A 22,748-nucleotide genomic window follows, 5' to 3' on the forward strand; every position below is an offset into this window, starting at 1 on the left:
GGGAGAATTGCCTAAACCCAGGAGGTGGAGGTTGCGGTGAGCCGAGATCGCGCCATTGCACTCCAGCCTGGGTAACAAGAGCGAAACTCCGTCCCAAAAAAAAAAATACAAGATAAATCAGTAAGTGCTAAAGTGGAAGCTGAGGCAAGTTATCCACAGATCTAGCTAAGATCACTGATGAAGATGGCAGCACCAAACAACAGACTTTCAGTATAGACAAAACAGCCTTCCATTGGAAGAAGATGCCATCTAGGACTTTCAAAGCTAAAGAGGAGAAGTCAATGCCTGCCTTCAAAGCTTCGAAGGACAAGCTGACTCTCTTGTTAGAGGCAAATGCAGCTGGTGATTTGAAGTTGAGGCCAGTGCTCATTTACCATTCTGAAGACCCTAGGCCCCTTTAGAAATATGCTAAATGTATTCTGACTGTGCTCTAGAAATGAAACAGCAAAGCCTGGATGATGGCACAACTGTTCATAGCATGGTTTACTGAATATTTCAAGCCCGCAGTTGAGACCTGTGGCTCAGAAAAAGATTCCTTCAAAATATTACTGCTCATTGACAACATACCTGGTCACCTAAGAACTCTGATGAAGATGTACAAGGAGATGAATGTTGCTTTCACATCTACTAACACAGCATTCATTCTGCAGCTGATGAATCAAGAAGTCATTTTGACTTTAAAGTCTTATTATTTAAGAAATACATTTCATAAGGCTACAGCTGCCATAGAGAGTGATTCCTCTGATGTATCTGGGCAAAGCAAATTTAAAACCTCTGGAAAGGATTCACTATTCTTGATACCATTAAGGACATTCATAACTCATGAGAAGAAGTAAAAATATCAACATCATAGGAATCATCTCATTGATGATGACTCTGAAGGGTTCAGGAATTCAATGGAGGAAGTAACTGGAGATGTGGTGAAAATAGCAAGAGAACTAGAATTAGAAGTGGAACCTAAAGATATGACTGAATTGCTGCAATCTCATGATCAAACTTGAATGGATGAAGAGTTGCTTCTCATGGATGAGCAAAGAAAATGTTTCTTGAGATAGAATTTACTCCTAGTGAAGATGCTGTGAACATTGTTAAAATGGCAATAAGTGTTTAGAACATTACATAAACTTAGTTGATAGAGGAGCAGCACGGTTTGAGAGGATTGACCTCAATTTTGAAAGAAGTTCTGCTTTTGGTAAAATGCTATCAAATAGCATCACATACTACAGAGAAATTTTTTGAGAAAAAAAAGTCAATCGATGTTGTCAACTTCATTGTTGCCTTGTTTTAAGAAATTGCTACAGCCACCCCAAACTTCAGCAACCACCACTCTGATCAGCAGTAACCATCAACGTTGCAGCAAAACCCTCCACCAGCAAAAAGATTATGACTTGCTGAAGGCTCAGATGATCGTTGGCATTTCTATGTTGCTTTTTAGGTATAGGGTTATTGCACACTTAATAGACTAGCATATAGTATAAGCATAACTTTTATAAACACTGAGACACAATAAAAAACTGTGTGACTCACTTTATTGTGAAATTTGCTTTATTGCAATGGTCTCTGAGGTATGCTTATATCAATTCAGAATGTCGCAATGCAGATTGAAGCGCTACTTGAAGAAGGTTAGACTACATGAGCTCTGAATGCTCCAATCCTGTACTTTTATGGCTCTCAAGTTTCCAGACCTATAATTCAATTAACTCTACACTTCTGTGTATGTGCTTGAAATTAGATATTTGTTGATAAGCTATTCAGAGCCACATCCAAGGAATTATATTTCCAAGAAAATTTTTAGTGTCATTCCAGAGAAATGAGAAAACTCATTTTATATTTTCTACCTGTTCTGATTACCAATAATAAAAATATCTACTGATACATCCATAGTGATATTAGTAAGTATATCTTATTAATATAGCAGATAAATCTAATCTTTTTTTTTTAATCGCTCATGCCAGTGCATAAATCTGATCTTAATGCAAGAGAAACGGTGTTGATCTTGGCATAGCAAACAATGTAATCTACAGAAAACTGGCCACAAGATGCTGCCTCCCAAGGGACTGATTCGCATTATTAGAAGTATAGCACGTCAGGAGATGTGGTTTCACATTGGACTGAAAGCAGGAAGTGAGTATTTCTACCCAAAGACCCTTCAACATCTCCTATACCACAAATGGCACAGCGGAGAGAACGAAACCAAGAGAAAATTGATTCAATAAACTTCAAGTGGAGAGAGGGAGAACTGTGTGATCACTTAGCCATGGTCAGCACACCAGTGACCTTACTAGAAAAAAGCAAGCCTTCTGTAGAAATCAATCAGTGTGGTCTCCATTCTGAAACTGACGCCCTGAGTAACTGCAGTAAGTTAGCCTAAGGGAGTGACACTGACCCTGAAGGAAGACGCAAGCATCTGACACACCAGAGTGTGGGACAGGGTCTTTGGAGTCAGACAGCCCTGGTTTCAAGTTCCCCTGCACCACTTACCAGCATGTTAACTGAAGCAAGTAATTAACCTCTCTGAAACTCGTAGACTTTGCTGTGATGACTCAATGAGCTGATTTAGAAAATTTGAGCAGCCCAGTATTTCACACCATATTGAAATTCAACACATTGTGTCCATTTCTGTCATCAGGGTTACTGCTCCAGTGTATGGGTTCTGTCACTCCTGTGCTCTCACCATGAGGAGCTAAAGAACACTTCAGGAATTGTCCTATGTCATGTTTCTCAAACTATTTTCAGCATAGTCTTTCTTTCAACTAGAAGTCTTTCTGAGAGGAACAAATAATGAACAAATGTGTTGGAATCAAAGGCAAGAAGATCCCTCTTGCATCGTCACTCTATCTGGACCCAAGGGTGCTCTACAGAACCTTGAGACTCAGCAAAGTACGACTTTAAAATCATAATACATGGATGGCTGAAATGTGCAGGGGATACCTGCCATACCACGATTCTGATGTCCAGAGAGAAGAAGAGAGCCCTCCTGTACTCTGTCACATCAAAGAATTTGGCTTCAGAAGCTTATTTAGATAAATTAATTAATAAATTAATTCAAATAAATTAACATTCCAATCTGACTGGTTCTTGGGGACATCAAATGCCAGTGCCTGAGTGAACACGTGTGCTCCACCAAAACTATAAACTTGTGTTGTTTTTCACACCAAAAAGTCTAAACAATAAATAAGTCTTTCTTTTCTGTCTTTTCTTTTTTTGGGGGGTGGGGGATCATTTCTTAACATATACCTGATATTCTACAGGACAAAATGCACCAGATATTCCAACACTGGAGGTGGGCAGTGGGGGCTGAGGGGGGACTTAAGAATACATAATTTTAAACAAGAAAAGGCACTAAAGCACAATATAGTTAAAGAATAAGCTCCATGGTTTTTAGAAGTACAGTCATAATGCCCTAAAAGAGTTAATTCACTACCCAGGGACAACTATATGTTGATTTCACCAGAGAGACATTTTTGTCCTAAAATTAAACCAAATAGAAGCAAAAAAAGTTCTACACTGAAGAAAGAGCCACGTGGGTCACTTAAAGTCCGGTGACTTTTAGGCATAAACTCTTTTCCAATTGTTCAAGCTGTAATTTTCACTTGGGAAATATGAAAGTTACCAGGTACCAGAGGAGTTGGGGAGAGATAGCATGGGGAGAAACGCCAGATATAGGTGAAGGGGAGGGAGGCAGCAAATCACGCTGCCATGTGTGTACCTACGCAACAATCTTGCATGTTCTTCACATGTACCCCAAAACCTAAAATGCAATTAAAAAAAAAAGTTACCAGGTACTAGTAAGTGTCGACTGAATCCTCCTTCCCTTCTGTCGACATGTGTGGCTAGCACTGTTGACTGGCTAAACCTACCCCTCCTCTATTCACCTCAACTTTTGTTTTGAGTTAAATTAGGTCCCCCCAAACAAAGATATTCTGAAGCCCCCCATTACCTCAGAATGCGACCTTCTTTGGAAATCGGGTCTTTACAGTGGCGATAAAGTTAAAATGAGGTCCTTATGGCGGACCCTAGTCCAATATGACTGGGGTCCTTATAAAAGGGTAAATCTAGACACAAAGACAAACATGCATAGAGGAAGGCAATGTGAAGACACAGGAAGGACACTATCCCCGCAACAAAGAACACCCAAGGCCAGCAGAAGCTGGGAATGAGGCGTGGACAGAGCCCCCCTCGCAGTGCTCAGAAGAAGACAGCCTGGCCAGTGCCTTGATCCCAGACTTCTCATCTCCAGAACTGTGAGGCTAGAACTTTCTGTTTTTAAGCCACACAGTTGCAGTATTTTGTCATGGCAGCCCCAGGAAACTCCTATAACTGGAGAGGCTGGAAAAGCTGGAAATTCTATCTGTTCACTCTCTCAGATGCCCTTCTAGCCAGGAGCAGCCATGCAACATAATTTTGGACAATGAAATGTCCCAAATGGAAGTGTGCTGCTGCTTCCAGGGAGATGCTCACTTTAGTAGGTGGCAGGAATAAGAATAGGGCAGGAGACTGGGCACGGTGGTTCACACCTATAATCCCAGCACTTTGGGAGGCCAAGGTGGGCAAATCAACTGAGGTCAGGAGTTTGAGACCAGCCTGACCAACAGGGAAAAAACCCCTGTCTACTAAAAATACAAAATTACCCGGGCCTGGTGGCACAAATAATGACCAAATGAGTTTGACTCAAAGGCAAGAAGGTGCCTTTGCTACTTGGGAGACTGAGGCAGGAAAATCACTTGAACCCGGGAGGCGGAGGTTGCGGTGAGCCAAGATCACGCCATTGCACCCCAGCCTGGGCAACAAAAGTGAAACTCCATCGCAAAAAAAAAAAAAAAACCAGAGCAGGAGAATGATAGCATCTCAGGTTCTTTACAGCCCAGTCCAGATAAAGGCTTGTGAACTTGTATTAATTTTTCTTTAATTTGGGAAAAGATGTAGAAATTGTCATGGCCAATTTCTATACCTAATCAAGTATCATTCAGATGATTAGGCGGTTAGGAAACGAGAGAGAGAGAGAGAGATTGAGAGAGAGAGGAAGAAAGAAAGGAGGGAGGGAAGGAAGGAAGGAAGGGAGGGAAGGAAGGAGGAAGGGAGGGAGGGAGGGAAGGGAAGAGAAGGAAAAGAAAGAAAGAAAAGGAAAGGAAGGAAGAAAGAAAGAAGGGAGGGAGGGAGGCAGGGAGGGAAAGAAAGAAAGGAAGACGGAAAGAAAGAAAGAAAGTGAAAGAAAGAAAAGAAAGAAAGAAAGAAAGAAAGAAAGAGAGAGAGAGAGAAAGAGAAAGGGAAAGAAAGAAGAAGGAAGGAAGGAAGGGAGGAAGGAAGGAAGGAAGGGAAAAACAACAAAATTGCCTCTAAATTCTGAAGTAAAATCTGAAAATGTTGTAACTTTCTGTCATTGTGCAAGAAGTCATTATTTCATAAACATCTGCTATGGTGTCCTGAAATTCCAAGGCTGAGTAACATCTAAATACTTATTTAGAATTCGTGGGAACCTGGCAGTAGAACATTCCTCTAAGACAGCGGTTTTCAACTGGGGGCAACTTTGACCCCCCAGGGGACATTTGGCAGTGTCTAGAGACATCTGTGGTCGTCACAAACTGGGAAGGGGAGTGCTACGAGCGGGCAGAGGCCAGGGACGCCGCTCCAAATCCCGCAATGCACAGGACAGGCCCCCACAGCAGAGGATTATCCTGTCCAAAATGCCAATAGTTCTGAGGCTGAAAATCCTCGCTCTATAGAGTAAGCTTCTAAAAAGAAGATGAAACCTTGCCAGAAGCAGAAATTGCAAGGAACAAGTAGAGATGACGTGCTGTCAAAGTGTGGGTGGTGTCCTGAATTCTATGGAGAATTGCAAACACAGGAGAGGAGAAATGGATGGCACAGGGGTAAACAAGACAAGCAACACTGGGGAAGCAGGAGCCAGCCTGGAGTGGAGAATGTGCCAAGCCAAGCCTGAACTCACCGCAGAGCCTTCACATCGGTATTACTCAGCCACTGACTGTGTGCGTAGCCATGGCAGCTGGCAGGGACACACAGCCTCCTCAACAAACAGATTCATCAATTTGTAAAGCTCCCATTCTTTAGAGACATTTCTAAGACAATATACGAAATCCATTTTCTCCTGATTTTACTTGAAGATGAGTCACACAAGACACCGGCTATATGCTTGATTTCAGGCTTTTAAATAGGGAGAGCAGCTATTGAAAAAAATTACAGGGTAGGAAAGGCAGACAAAGGCACTAAAAAGACTGAATCATTTAATTTTTATGGGGAGTGGGAGAAAGCATACCCAGCTTAACCAATTTACATCATTTGGCTTTAGAAAATAAACATATACATCATGCTGGTAATTGGGTGCCTTGCTTCACATGCAGGAATTAAAATAGTTTTAGAAAAATACTTGAAAATATAGAAGGAGAAAGCAATAAAATGAAATGGCAAAAACAAAACAAAAAATAATTAGCTATTGAAGTACAGATGTTCCTCGGCTAATGGTGAGGTTGTATTCCAATAAATACATTGTAAGTTGAAAGTTTCTTAAGTCAGAAATGCATTTAATATACCTAACCCACCCAACATCACAGCTTCACCTACCCTACCTTAAAAGTGCTCAGAACACTTATTAGCCTATATTGCAGCAAAATCATCTAACACAAAGCCTATTCTATAATAAAGTATTGAAAATCTCATGTAATTGGTTGAATACTTTACTGAAAGTGAAAAACAGGATGGTTGCTTGGGTACTCAAAGTATAGTTTCCACTGGATGTGTATCACTTTCACACCATTGACAAGTTGAAAAAAAAAATTAATTCAATTCTCAGGAGCTGGAAATCATCTGTATACTATTAGCATTTAAGGTATATGACTTAATGAAGATTATTTCCAAACCTATAAATAATTTTCTTTCTCAATCAACTACCTCTGTGTAAACTGAGTGACAGGAAAAACTAAGTTACTTGCAGAGACCTCTACACATTAGGATGGAGGACAGCCAATGAGCACTCAACATTTTATCTCCACAAAGAGAAAGAAAATGCACTTGGCTGAAGGAGCCGCTAGAGTTGCTCCCAGAGCATGTGTGAATTTCGGAGCGTTTTTAAAGGGAATTTACTGTCGCTAAAAGAAATTGACAAATGCAACCCTGAACTTTGAGTTAGTGATTATTCTGAGTATTTCAGTAACACTAAAAGAAGGCAAAGCACATGTTCTCCTTTCAAGTGAGCGTGACATCAATAGAAGAAATAGTTGATAATGGAATTATACACGGACTTTGGAGATCATTTACTTTAAAGCCTCATTAACTAGGACTTCTATAATTTGGGTTTGATGATAAATTAACCAAAGTCTGGGTTGAAATGGACTCTGCTAGGTAAAGCTTTATAGAAAAAGAGAATTCTTGATAGTATAAACAAGATGACAGAGTTAAGCAAACATCAATCATATATGTGAATAAAACCATTTTTCTCCATTTCTTAGATAGGTCCCCAAAAAGGCTGTTCTGAGCACCAACACATTTTGAAAAAGAGGAGAGAAGGTGGAAGAAGGAGAGGCAACAGGAGCAATAGTTAATATTTACTGTCGTGACTTGCCAGGCAATGAGTTAAGATCTTTATAACAATTTTTTTCTTTCAGTACACACACTAAACAATAATCTGATCAGGCAGATACTGTTACAGGTCTGGGAACCTTTATCTGTAATTCCAAAATCCAGGATTTTTCATAACTCATTTACTGACAAAGCTTGGCCTGACCTGACCCAGCTGGGCAGCAAATCCTGACCCAAAATGACAAGAGACTATTTATGGTCTTCATTTATCCCACTTAGAGCTGCTCACGGGCTTTGCTGCAGACCTGTGAATGTGATTGACAGGAGGGAACTTCAGATACCACTGTGGAAGGCTGCACTCTGCATTACCTTTCTAAGCTCTGAAAAATTCTGAATTCAAAAACACGCTGGGCCCCAAGACTTTCAGATAAGTGGTTGTGGACCTTGTGCTAGCCCCTTTCTGCAGGTAAGGAAACAAAAGAGACCATAATCTCAAGAACCTGCCAGCGCTCACACGGCCTATGAGTGAATGTACAGCAGAGACGGGATTCAGCGCCAGGCAGGTACAACTCCAGAATCTGCATCCTAGTTAGATGTTGCTTGAGGGACTCCCATGCCTTTCTAAGTACTATTGAAACAGAAAGCAATACAACCATATTTAAATGGTACTTTTTTTTTTTAGAGACAAGGTTTGCTTTGTTGCCCAGCCTGGAGTGCAGAGGCACAATCATAGCTCATTGCAGCTTTGAACTCATGGGCTCAAGAAATTCTCCCACTTCAGCCTTCCAAGTAGTTAGGACTTAATTTTTATTTTTAGTAGAGAGAGGGACCGTGCTATGTTGCTCAGGCTGGTCTCGAATGCCTGGCCTCAAGTGACTATCTTGGCCTTCAAATGGACTGGGGTTACACGCCTAGACCACCCCTGGCCTTAAATGATGCTCTTAGCTAATTGAGATAAGTCACTGATATGGTTTGACTGTGTCCCCACCCAAATCTCATCTTGAATTGTAGCTCCCATAATTCCCACATGTCATGGGAGGGACCTGGTGGGAGGCAATTGAATTATGGGGGTCAGTTTTTCTCATGCTATTCTTGTGATAGAGAATAACTCTCAGGAGATCTGATGGTTTTACAAATGGCAGTTCCCCTGCACACCCCCTCTCTTGCCTGCCACCATGTATGATGTGCCTTTGCTCCTCCTTTGCCTTCTGCCATGATTGTGAATCCTCCCCAGCCATGTGGAACTGTGAATAAACCTCTTCTTCTCTATAAATGACCCAATCTCAGGTATTTCTTATAGCAGTGTGAGAACAGGCTAATACAGTCACTTACTGAGCATGCTAAGTGAATGAGTTTACTGTTCTTAAGATGTCTGTAAACAGCCATTACCCACTCACCCTGTCCCTGCTTTCTTCCTGGCTGCCCATTTCTCGAATCTTCTCCAAAATGGTGTCCTCAGTGGACCCAGTTGTGCTCAATCTGCCCCTAAGGAGGGCTGCGATTTTCTCCCTAAATGAGGAGTTCTGGCTTTGTGAGGCTGTGACTGCATCCAGACTGGCCTTCAAACTCTTCTCCAACTCAGAAGAGCTTTTCTTCAGGAGCCTCAGCTCCTCCTTTGAGGCATCCCAGACCTGCTGGCCAGCAAGCAGCCTTTCTTGGAAGAGCTTAACTTCCCTCTCAAGGGCTTCTTTTGCTTCTATAGCACTGACCAGGTCCTAAAATGATTACAGAAAATGAAGACAATAACATCAGTAGTCAACAGGGTACACCCGCATTTGCTATAACAAATTTATTGACTTTGCCTGCTAATGACTGCAAGGAGTTGGGTTAATTACTCGTTCCATTTTTAACTTCAAGTTCCCTATAGCCTCCTCATAAAGTTATTAAATCCCAGTAGTATGTCAGGAAAATTTAAGTGTCTTAAAAACAGAGAAGGGGGCCAGGCGCAGCGGCTCACGCCTGTAATCCTAGCATTTTGGGAGGCCAAGGCGAGTGGATCACCTGAGGTCAGGAGTTCGAGAACAGCCTGGTCAACATGGTGAAACCCCATCTCTACTAAAAAAAAATACAAAAATTAGCTGGGCATGGTGGCATTCACCTGTAGTCCCAGCTACTCGGGAGCCTGAAACAGGAGAATCACTTGAACCCGGGAGGTGGCAGTTGCACTTAGCCGAGATCATGCCACTGCACTCCAGCCTGGGCAGCAGAGTGAGACTCCATCTAAAAAAAACACACAGAGAAGGGATATAAAATCTGGGTTAGAAAAAAGAAGGAAACTTTGACACATAAGCCTTTTCTGTGTGGAACTCTGGAAAGAGTTAATAAAAACAAATCACTGGATAACATATTAGTAGATTCAGTCCAAATGTAGAATATGTTTGTAGAACTATCGTTTTCAAGCATGGTGTATACGGAAATTGATTTTTAATGAACAGTAAGCTCTCAGAGTCCTAGCTAGGTACTAACAATTATTTAAATAAAGATGCCCCTTAATACTAGTTTAAATGACAAAGGAATATTCTCATAAAAACATCATTGCATAAAGATATTCATTGACTTCCAACATTCAACATTACATATTACATATTCCCTTGCCTCATAAAGACAAAACTAATGCAGGAAGAACCTGAAGAAAGGAAGCAGAAACAACTAGCCATTTGGTAGAGAAAGTATCATACTTAGAAGAATAATCTTAAAGAATATAATGTGGGCTGGGCACAGTGGCTCACACCTATAATCCCAGCTCTTTGGGAGGTCGAGGCAAAAGATTGCTTGAGCCCAGGGGTTGGAGACGAGCCTGGGCAACGAGGTGAAACCCCCATCTTCCATAAAATAATTAGCCACGCATGGTAGCACGTGCCTATAGTCCCAGCCACCTGGGAGACTGAGGTAGGAGGATTGCTTGAGCCCAGGAATTCTAGGCTACAGTGAGCAGTATTTGTATTAAGGCACTCCAACCTTGGTGACACAGCATGACCTTGTCTCAAAACAACAACAAAAGAACATAAAATGTGAGATTAGTTTCAGAAAAATAATGAAGGATATAAAGAAGATTACCTGTGCACTGAATTCTATTTACCACAATCTAGAATGGCCCACAGAGGCACCAAAGGAACATCTTTAAAATTGATTTTTTAAAATTATTTGTTAACTTCAAGTTCCAAAATACATGAATTCACATTAAGAAAGATTAAGCAGCGTGTTAACCAGCATTGCTATAGTATTGCTGCCTAGTTAACTGGTAAAAAAAAAAAAAAGGTTATTAAAAATAGTATGTTAGAGGTAAAAAGCACTAAAAAGAAACACAATAGCTTTAAATAACAGACTCTACATCTAAATGAGCTGATAACGTTTCAGGCTGCCAGTTAAAATGCAATCATCTCTTTTGCATTAGAACTGGGCTTTAAAAGAAATTCCTCTCCATTAACAGCTTGGAAACAGGAAAAAGGATAGCCTGAAACACTAGTTCCTATTTTTTATAGAAAACATAACATCTTTTTTTTTTTTTTTATCATCATTATGGTGACTTTTTTAAAATCAAGGAAGTCTCAGGCAACAATCTGAAAGAAAAGTCACGGAGTAGATAGGTAGTTAGAGAAGCCTGCCCTTTTCAGAGATGTAATAACTCAACTAACGATGGAATCTATTTTGTAAAATGCCTTTTGCTTTTCAAGGTCTTGGCTTCCCCTTTGCATTGCTAAACTTGTCGTCACCGTAGAGAAGCCCCGCTGCTGCTGCTGATCAAACGATGGTCCTTAAAGCAGAGTCGAGGACACTTTATCACAAATTCAATATTTTAGCAGTTTACAGATTGCTCTTCAGATCATAATACAATAGCTTCTCACTTGCTCAATTAGAGTAATTTTATAGTATCAGTACTGGTGATAATAAATTGGGTGCATATTTTACTTGGAAACTACAGTCGTTCCTTGGTATCCTTGGGGAACTGGTTCCAGGACCCCGGAGGATATCAAAGCCTGAAGATGCTCACGCCTCTCTCCCATATAAAGTGGAATAATATTTTCATATAAGCTACACGCATTCTTCTGTATACTTTAAATCATCGCTAGATTACTTTCAATACCAAATACACCTTAAGTGCTAGGTAAATAACTGTTATCATGTGTTGTTTTTCTTTGTATTATTTTTATTTTTTTTAATTTGTATTGGATTTTTTCCAAATATTTTTGACCCAAAGTTGGTTGAATCCACAGATGTGGAACTTGTGGATGCAGAGGGACTACTGCACAGTCTGATGTGTGGTTAGGGAATTGAGGTCCTAAATTCAATAATGTCGGGATGAAAATTCATCCTAATCCCTTTAGAATTCTAAAACCATATATATCTTCACTTTTATATTGATAGACAACCCCTGATGCAAAAGGGGGAAGTTTCCATGGCCATTAAAGTGATACTTTTAACCAATTATTGACTAAAGACCTCAAAATACACAAAAATTATCTCAGATGCTTGTGACCTGTGGCGTTACTGTCAATTTGGAGTAAACAAATCAACTGGCAGCTAACACCAGCATAATTAAAATATTTCAACTATGAGGAATTTTTCTACCCCCATATCATACTATTATTTCACTGACTTAGAGAAAAGGGCCAAAACAATCGTCTCTAACAAATCCAGAGGACGTTCTCTTTTTAAACCTAGGCATCAACACTTACGTCTAGTGAAAATCACAAAATTAGTTTGTGTTCATAGAATACAGTCGTGTCTATAAGCAGGTTGGGTTTCTCTTTTCTAGACACATTCAGGAAAAACTAAGCTGTTTCTTGTATAAAATGCAGGACTCAAGAGCCAGAGTGACAAGGCCTTGAGGATGGCTGCTCTCTTAGTGCTCTGATTAAGTGCTGCAGGATTCAAGGGCACGGGGCTGATCTTCTGGAAATAGATGTTCTCAGACTGCAAATGCAATTACCTGTGCAGCTATCAGGAGAAAGCCACCAGAGTGGAGTCTGGTTGCATGGCTACCTCAAGGATACACCGAAGCAAGCGGCGTAAAATAATGTGACGTCAGTACCCCTGGCCACGACCTGGGAATTACTGTCAGACCAGACTGACATACAGATCGAGAAACAAGTAGCTTCCTGCCAGCAAAAGCAAGACTGACCTCCACAGAGGAAATCGCAGAGGGCAAGGGCCTATAGACTATGATGGGGATCACTTTAAAAAAATTTTTATAATTAACAAATCTTTTGGTTCAGTCTGACTGATGCAACAAATGTAAAATCCCTTCAAAATTACTTTTAACAAAAACTTTTATAAATAATATGATTATGGCATTCAGTTTAACTTCCCGTTTAAATGTGTGAGTCTGTATCAAGTAGTGAAATCATCCAAAGGTTTGTGCTTTAAGAACACAATTGATTCCTGTTCTGTTGCTATTTTATGGATTTAGATATACATGAAATCAAAATGCCACTCAAAAATACAATGACTGATTATCATCAGGACAGAAAACCCCTGGCTTGAGCTTAATTCCTTCAATTCTAGATCAATTTTATAAAATAAAAAGTCAATTGGCTAATTCTACCTACCGCAGTTATGACTAACAAAAAAACTCAGAAATTCTCCCAAACACACAGTGTGATACATTGCTGGTCGAAGTGTGAACAGGTATAATTTTGGTATATACATAACAAAACATAACATGCACATATCTTTTGGCCCAGCAATTCCAGTACTGAGAATATTCCCTAAGATAGGCTACTAAATATTGAAAATGAGGAATATGCAATTATCAATTATAATATAGCAAAAGACAAGGTACTACATGAATATTCATTGATACATAACTACTTAAACAAATATGAGACATCCATACTATAGAATATGATGTAGTCCTGAAAAGGAGTTCAACCATTGTGGACGACAGTGTGGCGATTCCTGAAGAACCTAGAAATAGAAATTCCATTTGACCCAGCAATCCCATTACTGGGTATATATCCAAAGGATTATAAATCATTCTATTATAAAGACAGATGCAGTCTATGTTCATTGCAGCACTGTTTACAATAACTAAGACCTGGAACCAACCCAAATGCCCATCGATGATAGACTGGACAGGGAAAATGTGGCTCATATACACCATGGAATACTATGCAGCCATAAAAAACGATGAGTTTGTGTCCTTTGTAGGGATGTGGATGACTCTGGAAACCATCTTGAATCTGACACAAGAACAGCAAATCAAACACCGCATGTTCTCACTCATTGGTGGGTGTTGAACAATGAGAACACATGGACACCGGGAGGGGAGCATCACACACTGGGGTCTGTTGCGGGGGACTAGGGGAGAAACAGCAGGGGGTGGGGAGGTTGGGGAGGGATAACATGGGGAGAAATGCCAGATGTAGGTGACGGGGGGATGGAGGCAGCAAATCACATTGCCATGTATGTACCTGTGCAACAATCCTGCATGATCTGCACAGGTACCTCAGAACCTAAAGTACAATAGAAAAAAAAAAAAAAAAAAAAAAAAGAAAGAAAAGAATGGAAAGTTTTTTACAGACCAACGTGAAAGACTCTCCAAGATATAGTAAGGAAAGTAAGGTGTCTGGTAGTGCATCTATACAAATAATAATGGTATCTACTATAGTACTATTTGTGCCGTTATGAAAAGAATATCTCCAGAAACATGCATAAGCAAATGCCAATTCTCATCATCTCTAGAGAAGAGAACTATAGCCAGGGTTCAGAAATGAAAGAAAGATGTGATAGAATAGTGGCAACTATGAAAACACTGGGGAATTTCAGTCCGTTTAAAGTGTCTAGTCAACAGTGATATGAGCACAAATATACACACTGCACATGCACACACACAGAAGGTAAAGTATTTAGAATGAGGGAGGTGATGCCCTGCTATATTTCCTTTGAATTACACCAAGCCTGAAGTTTGGCATTCAGTTCTGGGATTCAAACTTTAATACAGATTAAACACCCCTAGGACAGTGCTATTCAAATTTATAATCTGGTACCACTCCTGCACCTGCTGTTCCCAGTCCCAACAAGATCATTTCAACAACTGAGGGTAAGAGATTAGCAATTTCTATAGCAAGTTGACACTGATGCAACATCCAAACACCATGGACTCCATTTTTGAACAAAGTATGGACCCATTCAGGCTTTGTTAGACTGATGTGGTAAGTGGCAAGTGGCAAGACTTGGGTATCTGTCGTACACTGAAGGAACATGTTAGAACTGTGATATTTTAAGGCCGGTTTGCCAACTATAATCTAAATAAGTATATAAAATCCAGAACCCATTTCTTTCATCAAACTTAAACATAACTATACCTTTACAAAATAAATTAATAGAACTATCAACAGATGAAGGATTGAAGATGGATTTTGAAAACACATTTGTTTCAGACAGGCATGGTGGCTCACATCTGTAATCCCAGCAGTTTGGGAGCCCAAGGTGGGTGCATTCACTTGAACTCAGGAGTTTGAGACCAACCTGGGCAACATGGTGAAATCCTATCAAAATTTTTTAATAAACAGGAAAAAAAAAAGAAAACTGAAAATACAGTTGTTTAATTTTGGGTACAAGGTACATATAAAGATATTGAGCTTGCTGAAATTGCTTTAAAATCTATTCTCAACAAATCTCTGTTGGATTTATTGCACAGGAAATTGTTTCTATGTTTTGCTTTTCAGATACTTACCATAGAAAACATTGTCATCAATCCAACCAAGATTACCTAAGTGAACCAGCAAGAAGCTAGCTCATTGTCACAAACTTTACATGCTAACATAAGCAGTATTCATTCAAAGTGTGTATGTAGAACTTTAATACAGGGAATTTTATTCATAATGAAACTTATGGCTGAGCTCGGTGGCTCACACCTGTAACCCCAACACTTTGGGAGGCTGAGGCTGGCAGATCATGAGGTCAGGAGTTTGAGACCAGCCTGACCAAATGGTGAAACCCCGTCTCTACTAAAAATACAAAAATTACCTGGGCGTGGTGGTGGGTGCCAGTAATCCCAGCTACTCAGGAAGCTAAGGTGGCAGAATTGCTTGAACCCAGGAGGCAGAGTCTGCAGTGAGCCAAGATCACACCACTGCACTCCAGCCTGGGTGGCAGAGCAAGACTCTGTCTCAAAAACAAAAACAAAAGTTATGACTAAAGAATAACAAAAGGAAGGCTATGAGTATAATAGTGATATCAGTGATTCACTGTACTAATCTCCTACACACAAAGAAGAATGTGTACAATTTGGGTAATTCTATCTTTTCCTTGTGTTTATTCAGATTTTCATTATTGAAATTTAATTTTATGTCTGTGGCTTCTAATACTTAAAAATTTGGACTTATGCTTCGTGTATTTTTTTAATTGTATTTGAGCCCTGGGGTACATCTGCACGTCCTGCATCCTGCAGGATTGTTGCATAGGTACTTACATGCCATGGTGGTTTGCTGTCTCCATTCCCACCACCCCCATCACCTATGTCAGGCAATTCTCCCTGTTAACCCTCCTCATCCTCCCCATCCCGCCAACCCCACCGTCTCTCCCCTCCCCTCCTCTCCACTCCCACACCTAGCCCTGTGAGTGATGTCCCCTTCCCTGTGCCCAAGTGTTCTCAATGTCCATCACCCGCCTATGAGTGAAAACATGCAGTGTTTGGTTTTCTGTTCTTGTCAGTTTACTGAGAATGATGGTTTTTAGGTTCAACCATGTCTCTACAAAGGACATGAACTCATCGTTTTTTAATGCTGCATTGTACTCCATGGTGTATATGTGCCACATTTTCCTTGTCCAGTCTATCATCAAGGGGCATTTGGGTTGGTTCCAGGTCTTTGCTATCATAAACAGTGCCACAATGAACATACATGTGCATGTGTCTTTATGATAGAATGATTTATAATCCTTTGGGTATATACCCAGTAATGGGATTATTGGGTCAAACGGAATTTCTATTTCTAGATCCTTGAGGAATCACCACACTGTCTTCCATAATGGTTGAACTAATTTACACTCCCACCAACAGTGTAAAAGTGTTCCTTTTTCTCCACATCCTCTCCAGCATCTGTTGTCTCCAGATGATCACCATTCTAACTGGCATGAGATGGTATCTCAATGTGGTTTTGATTTGCATTTCTCTAATGACAAGTGATGATGAGCATTTTTTTTAAATGTTTTACAAAGGTGTTTATTTTTTTTTTTTTTGATGAGCATTTTTTCATATGTTTGTTGGCTGCATATTTGTCTTCTTTTGAAAAGCATCTGTTCATATCCTTCACCTACTTTTGAATGGGTTTTTCTTTTCTTGTAAATTTGCTTTAGTTCTTTGTAGATTCTGGATATTAGCCCTTTGTCTGATGGGTAGATTGCGAAAATTTTTTCCCATTCTGTTGGTTGCTAGTTTAACGATTGTTTCTTTTGCTGTGCAGAAGCTCTTAAGTTTAATTAGGTCCCATTTGTCTATTCTGGCTTTTGTTGTCATTGCTTTTGGTGTTTTAGTCATGAAGTCCCTATCTGTGCCTATGTCCTAAATGGTATTGCGTAGGTTTTCTTCTAGGGTTTTTATGGTGTTAGTTCTTATGTTTGAATCTTTAATCCATCTAGAGTTAATTTTTGTATAGGTGTAAGGAAGGGGTCCAGTTTCAGCTTCCTGCATATGGCTAGCCAGTTTTCCCAACTGGCTAAACAGGGAATCCTTTCCCCATTGCTTGTTTTTGTCCAGTTTATCAAAGATCAGATGGTTGTAGATTTGTGGCATTGCTTCCAAGGCCTCTGTTCTGTTCCATTGGTCTCTATCTCTGTTTTGGTACCAGCACCATGCTGTTTTGATTACTGTAGCCTTGTAGTATAGTTTGAAGCCAGGTAGTGTGATGCCTCCAGCTTTGTTCTTTTTGCTTAGGATTGTCTTGGCTATGTGGGCTCTCTTTTGGTTCCATATGAAATTTAAAGTGCTTTTTTCCAGTTCTGTGAAGAAGGTCAATGGTAGCTTGGTGGGGATAGCATTGAATCTATAAATTACTTTGGGGAGTATGGCCATTTTCACAATATTGATTCTTCCTAACCATGAGCATGGAATATTTTTCCATCTGTTTGTGTCCTCTCTTATTTCCTTGATCAGTGGTTTGTAGTTCTCCTTGAAGAGATCTTTTACCTCCTTTGTTAGTTGTATTCCTATGTATTTTATTCTCTTTGTAGCAATTGTAAATGGGAGTTTGCTCATGATTCAGCTCTCTGTTTGTCTGTTATTGGTTTATAGGAATGCTTGTGATTTCTGCACATTGATTTTGTATCCTGAGACTTTGCCGAAGCTGCTTATCAGCTTAAGGAGGTTTTGGGCTGAGATGACGGGGTCTTCTAAATATACAATCATGTCATCTGCATATAGGGACAATTAGACTTCTTCTTTTCCTAATTGAATACTCTTTATTTCTTTTTCTTGCCTAATTGCTCTGGCTAGAACTTCTAATACTATATTGAATAGGAGTGTTAAGAGAGGGCATCCTTGTCTAGTGCCAGATTTTAAAGGGAATGCTTCTAATTTTTGCCCATTCATTATGATATTGGCTGTGGGTTTTTCGTAAATAGCTTTTATTATTTTGAGATACTTTCCATCGATACCTAGTTTATTGAGGGTTTTTAGCATAAAGGGCTGTTGAATCTTGTTGAAAGCCTTCTCTGCATCTATTGAGATAATCATGTGGTTTTTGTCTTCGGTTCTGTTTATGTGATGGATTACGTTTACAGATTTGCATATGTTGAACCAGCCTTGCATCCCTGGGATGAAGCCTACTTGATCGTGGAGGATAAGCTTTCTGATGTGCTGTTGGATTAGATTTGCCAGTATTTTACTGAAGATTTTTGCATCAATGTTCATCATGGATATTGGCCTGTAGTTTTCTTTTTTAGTTGTGTTTCTGCCAGATTTTGGTATCAGGGTGATGTTGGCCTCATAGAAAGACATGGGGGGATTCTCTCTTTCTGTATTGTTTGGAATAGTTTCAACAGGAATGGTACCAGCTCCTCTTTATACATCTGGTAGAATTCAGCTGTGAACCCATCTGGACCTGGACTTTTTTTGGCCAGTAGGCTATTAATTGCTGCCTTGACTTCAGACCTTGTTATTGGTCTATTCAGGGTTTCAACTTCTTCTTGGCTTAGTCTTGGGAGTGTGCAAGTGTCCAGGAATTTATCCACTTCTTCCAGACTTACTGGTTTATGTGCATAGAGTTGTTTGTAGTAATCTCTGATGGTAGTTTGCATTTCCGAAGAATTGGTGGTGATCTCCCCTTTGTCATTTTTTATTGCATATGTTTGATCCTTCTCTCTTTTCTTTTTTATTAGTCTAGCTAGTGGTCTGTCTATTTTGTTGATCTTTTCAAAAAACCATTTCCTGGATTTATTGATTTTTTGAAGGGTTTTTTTGTGTCTCTGTCTCCTTCAGTTCTGCTCTGATCTTAGTTATTTCTTGTCTTCTGCTAGTTTTTGAGTTTTTTTGATCTTGCTCCCCTAGCTCTTTCAATTTTGATGATAGGGTGTCGATTTTAGATCTTTCCTTATTTAAACAATGAGATTAAAGCAGAGATTTAAAAATTCATTAAATCAAATTAAAATAAAGATACAGCATATCAAAACCTCTAGGATACAGCAAAAGTAGTGTTAAGAGGAAAGTTTATAGTGCTAAATGCATATATCAAAAACATAGAAAGACTGCAAATGAACAACCTAACATCCCACCTAACGGAACTACAAAAACAAGAACAAACTCAATCCAAAGCTAATAAAAGAACTAAAATCAGAACAGAACTCAATAAAATTCAGACCCCCAAAAATGTAAAAGGATGAACAAAGTAAAAATTTCTTTTTTGAAAGGATAAACGAAATTGACAGGCCACTAACCAAGTTAACCAAGAAAAAAAGAAGATCCAGATAAGCACAATCAGAAATGACGAAGGTGACATTAGAACTAATACCACAGAAATACAAAAGATCCTCAGAGATGACTATGAATATCTCTATGTATCCAAAAATCCTAGCCAGAGAAATCAGACAAGAGAAAGAAATGAATGACATCCAAATTAGAAAAGAGAAAGTTAAAATGTCACTCTTTGCAGACATGATCTTGTATAAAGGAAAACCAAAAGACTCCAAAAAAATCTCTTAAAACTAATAAGTAAATTTAGTATGCAGTATACAAAATAAGCATACAAAAATCAGTAGTGTTTTTATACACTAACAATGAACTACCTGAAAAAGAAATCAAGAAGATAATCCCATTTACAATAGCTACAAAAACGTAAAATAATTTATAAATTTAACCAAGGAAATCAAAGACTTCTACAAGGAAAACTACAAACCACTGATGAAAGAAATTAAAGAGGATACAAATGAAAAGGCATCTCATGCTCACAGATCAGAACAATTAATGTTGTTGGCTGGGCACAGTGGCTTATGCCTATAATCCCTTATGCTTATGCCTGTAAGCACTTTGGGATGTCAGGGCAGGTGGATCACTTGAGGCCAGGAGTTCAAGACCAGCCTGGCTGGCCAACATGGCAAAACTCCATCTCTATTAAAAATACAAAAATTAGCTGGGCATGGTGGCATGTGCTTGTACTCCCAGCTACTCAGGAAGCTGAGTATGAGAAAAGCTTGAACCTAGGAGGTGGAAGCTGCAGTGAGCCGAGATCATACCACTACACTCCAGCCTGGGTGACAGAGCAAGATTCTGTGAAAAAAAAAAAAAGAGAGAGAGAGAGAATAATTAATGTTGTTAAATGACCGTGTTACTCAAAGCAATCTACAGATGAACTGCAATCCGTATCAAAACATCAATGTCATTTTTCATAGAAATAGAAAAAAATCATAAAATTTCTATTGAAACACAAAAGACCATAAGTAGCCAAAGCAATCCTAAGCAAAAAGAATAAAGCTGGAGGCACCACACTACCTGACTTCAAAATATATTTTAAGACTATAATAAACAAAACAGCAAGGAATTGGTATGAAATAGACACACAGACTAAATGGGACAGAATAAAGAACCCAGAAATAAATCCACATAATTATAGCCATCTGATTTTCAACAATGGTGCCAAGCATATACATTGGGGTAAAAGAGAGCCTCTTTAATAAATGGTGTTGGGAAAACTAGACATCCATATGCAGAAGAATGAAACTAGGTCATTGTCTTTCTCACCATACACAAAAATCAACTCAAAATGGATTAATGATTTAAGCATAAGACCTAAAACTATAAAACTGCTAGAATAAAATGTCTAGGGGGAACACTTCAAGACATTGGCTAGGCAAATATTTTATGGATAAGATCTCAAAAGCACAGGAATAAAAACAAAAAAGGCAAATAGGACTATATTAAACTAAAAAGCCTCTACACAGCACAAGGAACAGTCAACAGATTGAAGAAACAACCTACCGAATGGGAGAAAATATTTGGAGACATTTGTCCAACAAGGGATTAATATCCAGAATACACAGAAACTCAAACAACTCAACAGTTAAAAAAACCAAAAAACAATTAAAAAAAACTAATCCCAATAAAAAGTGGGCAAAGACATGAATAGACATTTCACAAAAGACATACAAATGGCCAAAAGACTTATTTATTTATTTAAGATGGAGTCTCGCTCTGTCACCCAGGCTGGAGTGCCGTGGCACAATCTTTGCTCAGGGCAACCTCCGCCTCCCAAGTTCAAGTGATTCTCCTGCCTCAGACTCCCAAGTAGCTGGGAGTACAGGTGTGTGCCACCAGGCCCAGCTGACTTTTTGTGTTTTTAGTAGAGATGGAATTTTACCACATTGGCCAGGCTGATCTCAAACTCCTGACCTCAGGTGATCCACCTGCCTTGGCCTCCCAAAGTACTGGGATTTGTTTTTAAAATGCTGAACATCACTAATCATCAGGGAAATGCAAATCAAAACCACAATGAGATATCATCTAACCCCAGTTAGAATGGCTGTTATTAAAAAGACAAAAACAAACAAAAATAACAGATACCGGCAAGGATACAGAGAAGAGGTAACTTTTCCACACTGTTGGTGAGAATGTAAATTCGTATGACCACTATGGAACACGGTATGGAGATTTCTCAAAAAACAAAAAATTTAACTACCACACATCCAGCAATCCTACTGCTGGGTATTTATCCAAAGGAAAGGATACTAACATAACAAAGAGATACTGCACGCTCATGCTGACTGCAGCACTGGCCACAATAGCAAATACATGGAATCCACCCAAGTGTCCACCAACAGATGAATGGATTTTTTAAATGTGGTATATATACACAATGGAATACTATTAGGCCATAAAAAATGAAATCATGTTATTTGCAGGAACGTGGATGGAATGAGAGGTCATTACGTTGAATGAAGTTAGCCAGGCCCAGAAAGACAAATAGCACATGTTCTCACTCATATGCGGGAACTGAGAGTTGACTCATAGAATTAGAGAGTAGAAAAATAGATTCCAGAGTGTGGGAAGGGTGAGTGGGTGGGAGGGAGATGAAGAGAAGTTGGTTAATGGAGACAAGCATACAGTTAGATAGAAGAAATAAGCTTTACTGTTTGTCAGCAGAGTAGGGTGACTGTAATTAACAATGTATTGTATATTTTGAAATAGCTAGAAGAGAGGACTTGAAATGTTCTCACCACATAGAAGTGATCAATAGTTGAGGTGATGAAGACCTTAAATACCTTGACTTGATCTTTACACATTCTGTGCATGTAACAAAATAGCACATGTACCCCTTAAACACATACAAGTATTGTGCAGCGATAATAAATAGGAGGCATAAAATCCTTCATATTTCATAGCAGAAAGTCTTAAAATACTGCCTCAAATTGATGAATCAGGAATAAAACTGTATTAAAGTTTTAGGTTTTGTTTTTGTTTTTGAGGCAGGGTCTCACTCTGTCACCCAGGCTGGAGTGCAGTGGCGTGATCTCTGTTCACTATAACCTTCACCTCCCAGGTTCAAGTGACTCTCGTGCCTCTGCTTCCTGAGTAGCTGGGATTACAAGCGTGCACTACCATGCCCATCTAATATTCGTGCTTTTGGTAGAGACGATGTTTTGCCATGTTGGCCAGGCTGATCTTGAACTTCTGGCCTCAAAACATCTGCCTGCCTCGACCTCCCAAAATGCTGGGTTTATAGGCATGCACCATCACGGCTGGCCACTTTAAAGTATAATGGTAATTTTCAGAAGAACTAAAAAAG

General features: G+C 39.4%; 1 protein-coding gene across 1 annotated transcript in view; it reads right to left on the reverse strand.

Moving 5' to 3' along the window:
• Nucleotides 1-22,748, reverse strand: part of CCDC170 (coiled-coil domain containing 170) — a 119,185-nt gene that overhangs the window by 39,013 nt on the left and 57,424 nt on the right. The window contains exon 6 of the mRNA XM_017539060.2: nucleotides 8,931-9,248. Within this exon, the coding sequence (XP_017394549.1) occupies nucleotides 8,931-9,248 (318 nt within the window). The remainder of the gene's footprint in view (nucleotides 1-8,930; nucleotides 9,249-22,748) is intronic.

Source organism: Cebus imitator, unplaced genomic scaffold (assembly GCF_001604975.1).
Source record: "Cebus imitator isolate Cc_AM_T3 unplaced genomic scaffold, Cebus_imitator-1.0 Scaffold6, whole genome shotgun sequence".
NCBI lineage: Eukaryota > Metazoa > Chordata > Mammalia > Primates > Cebidae > Cebus > Cebus imitator.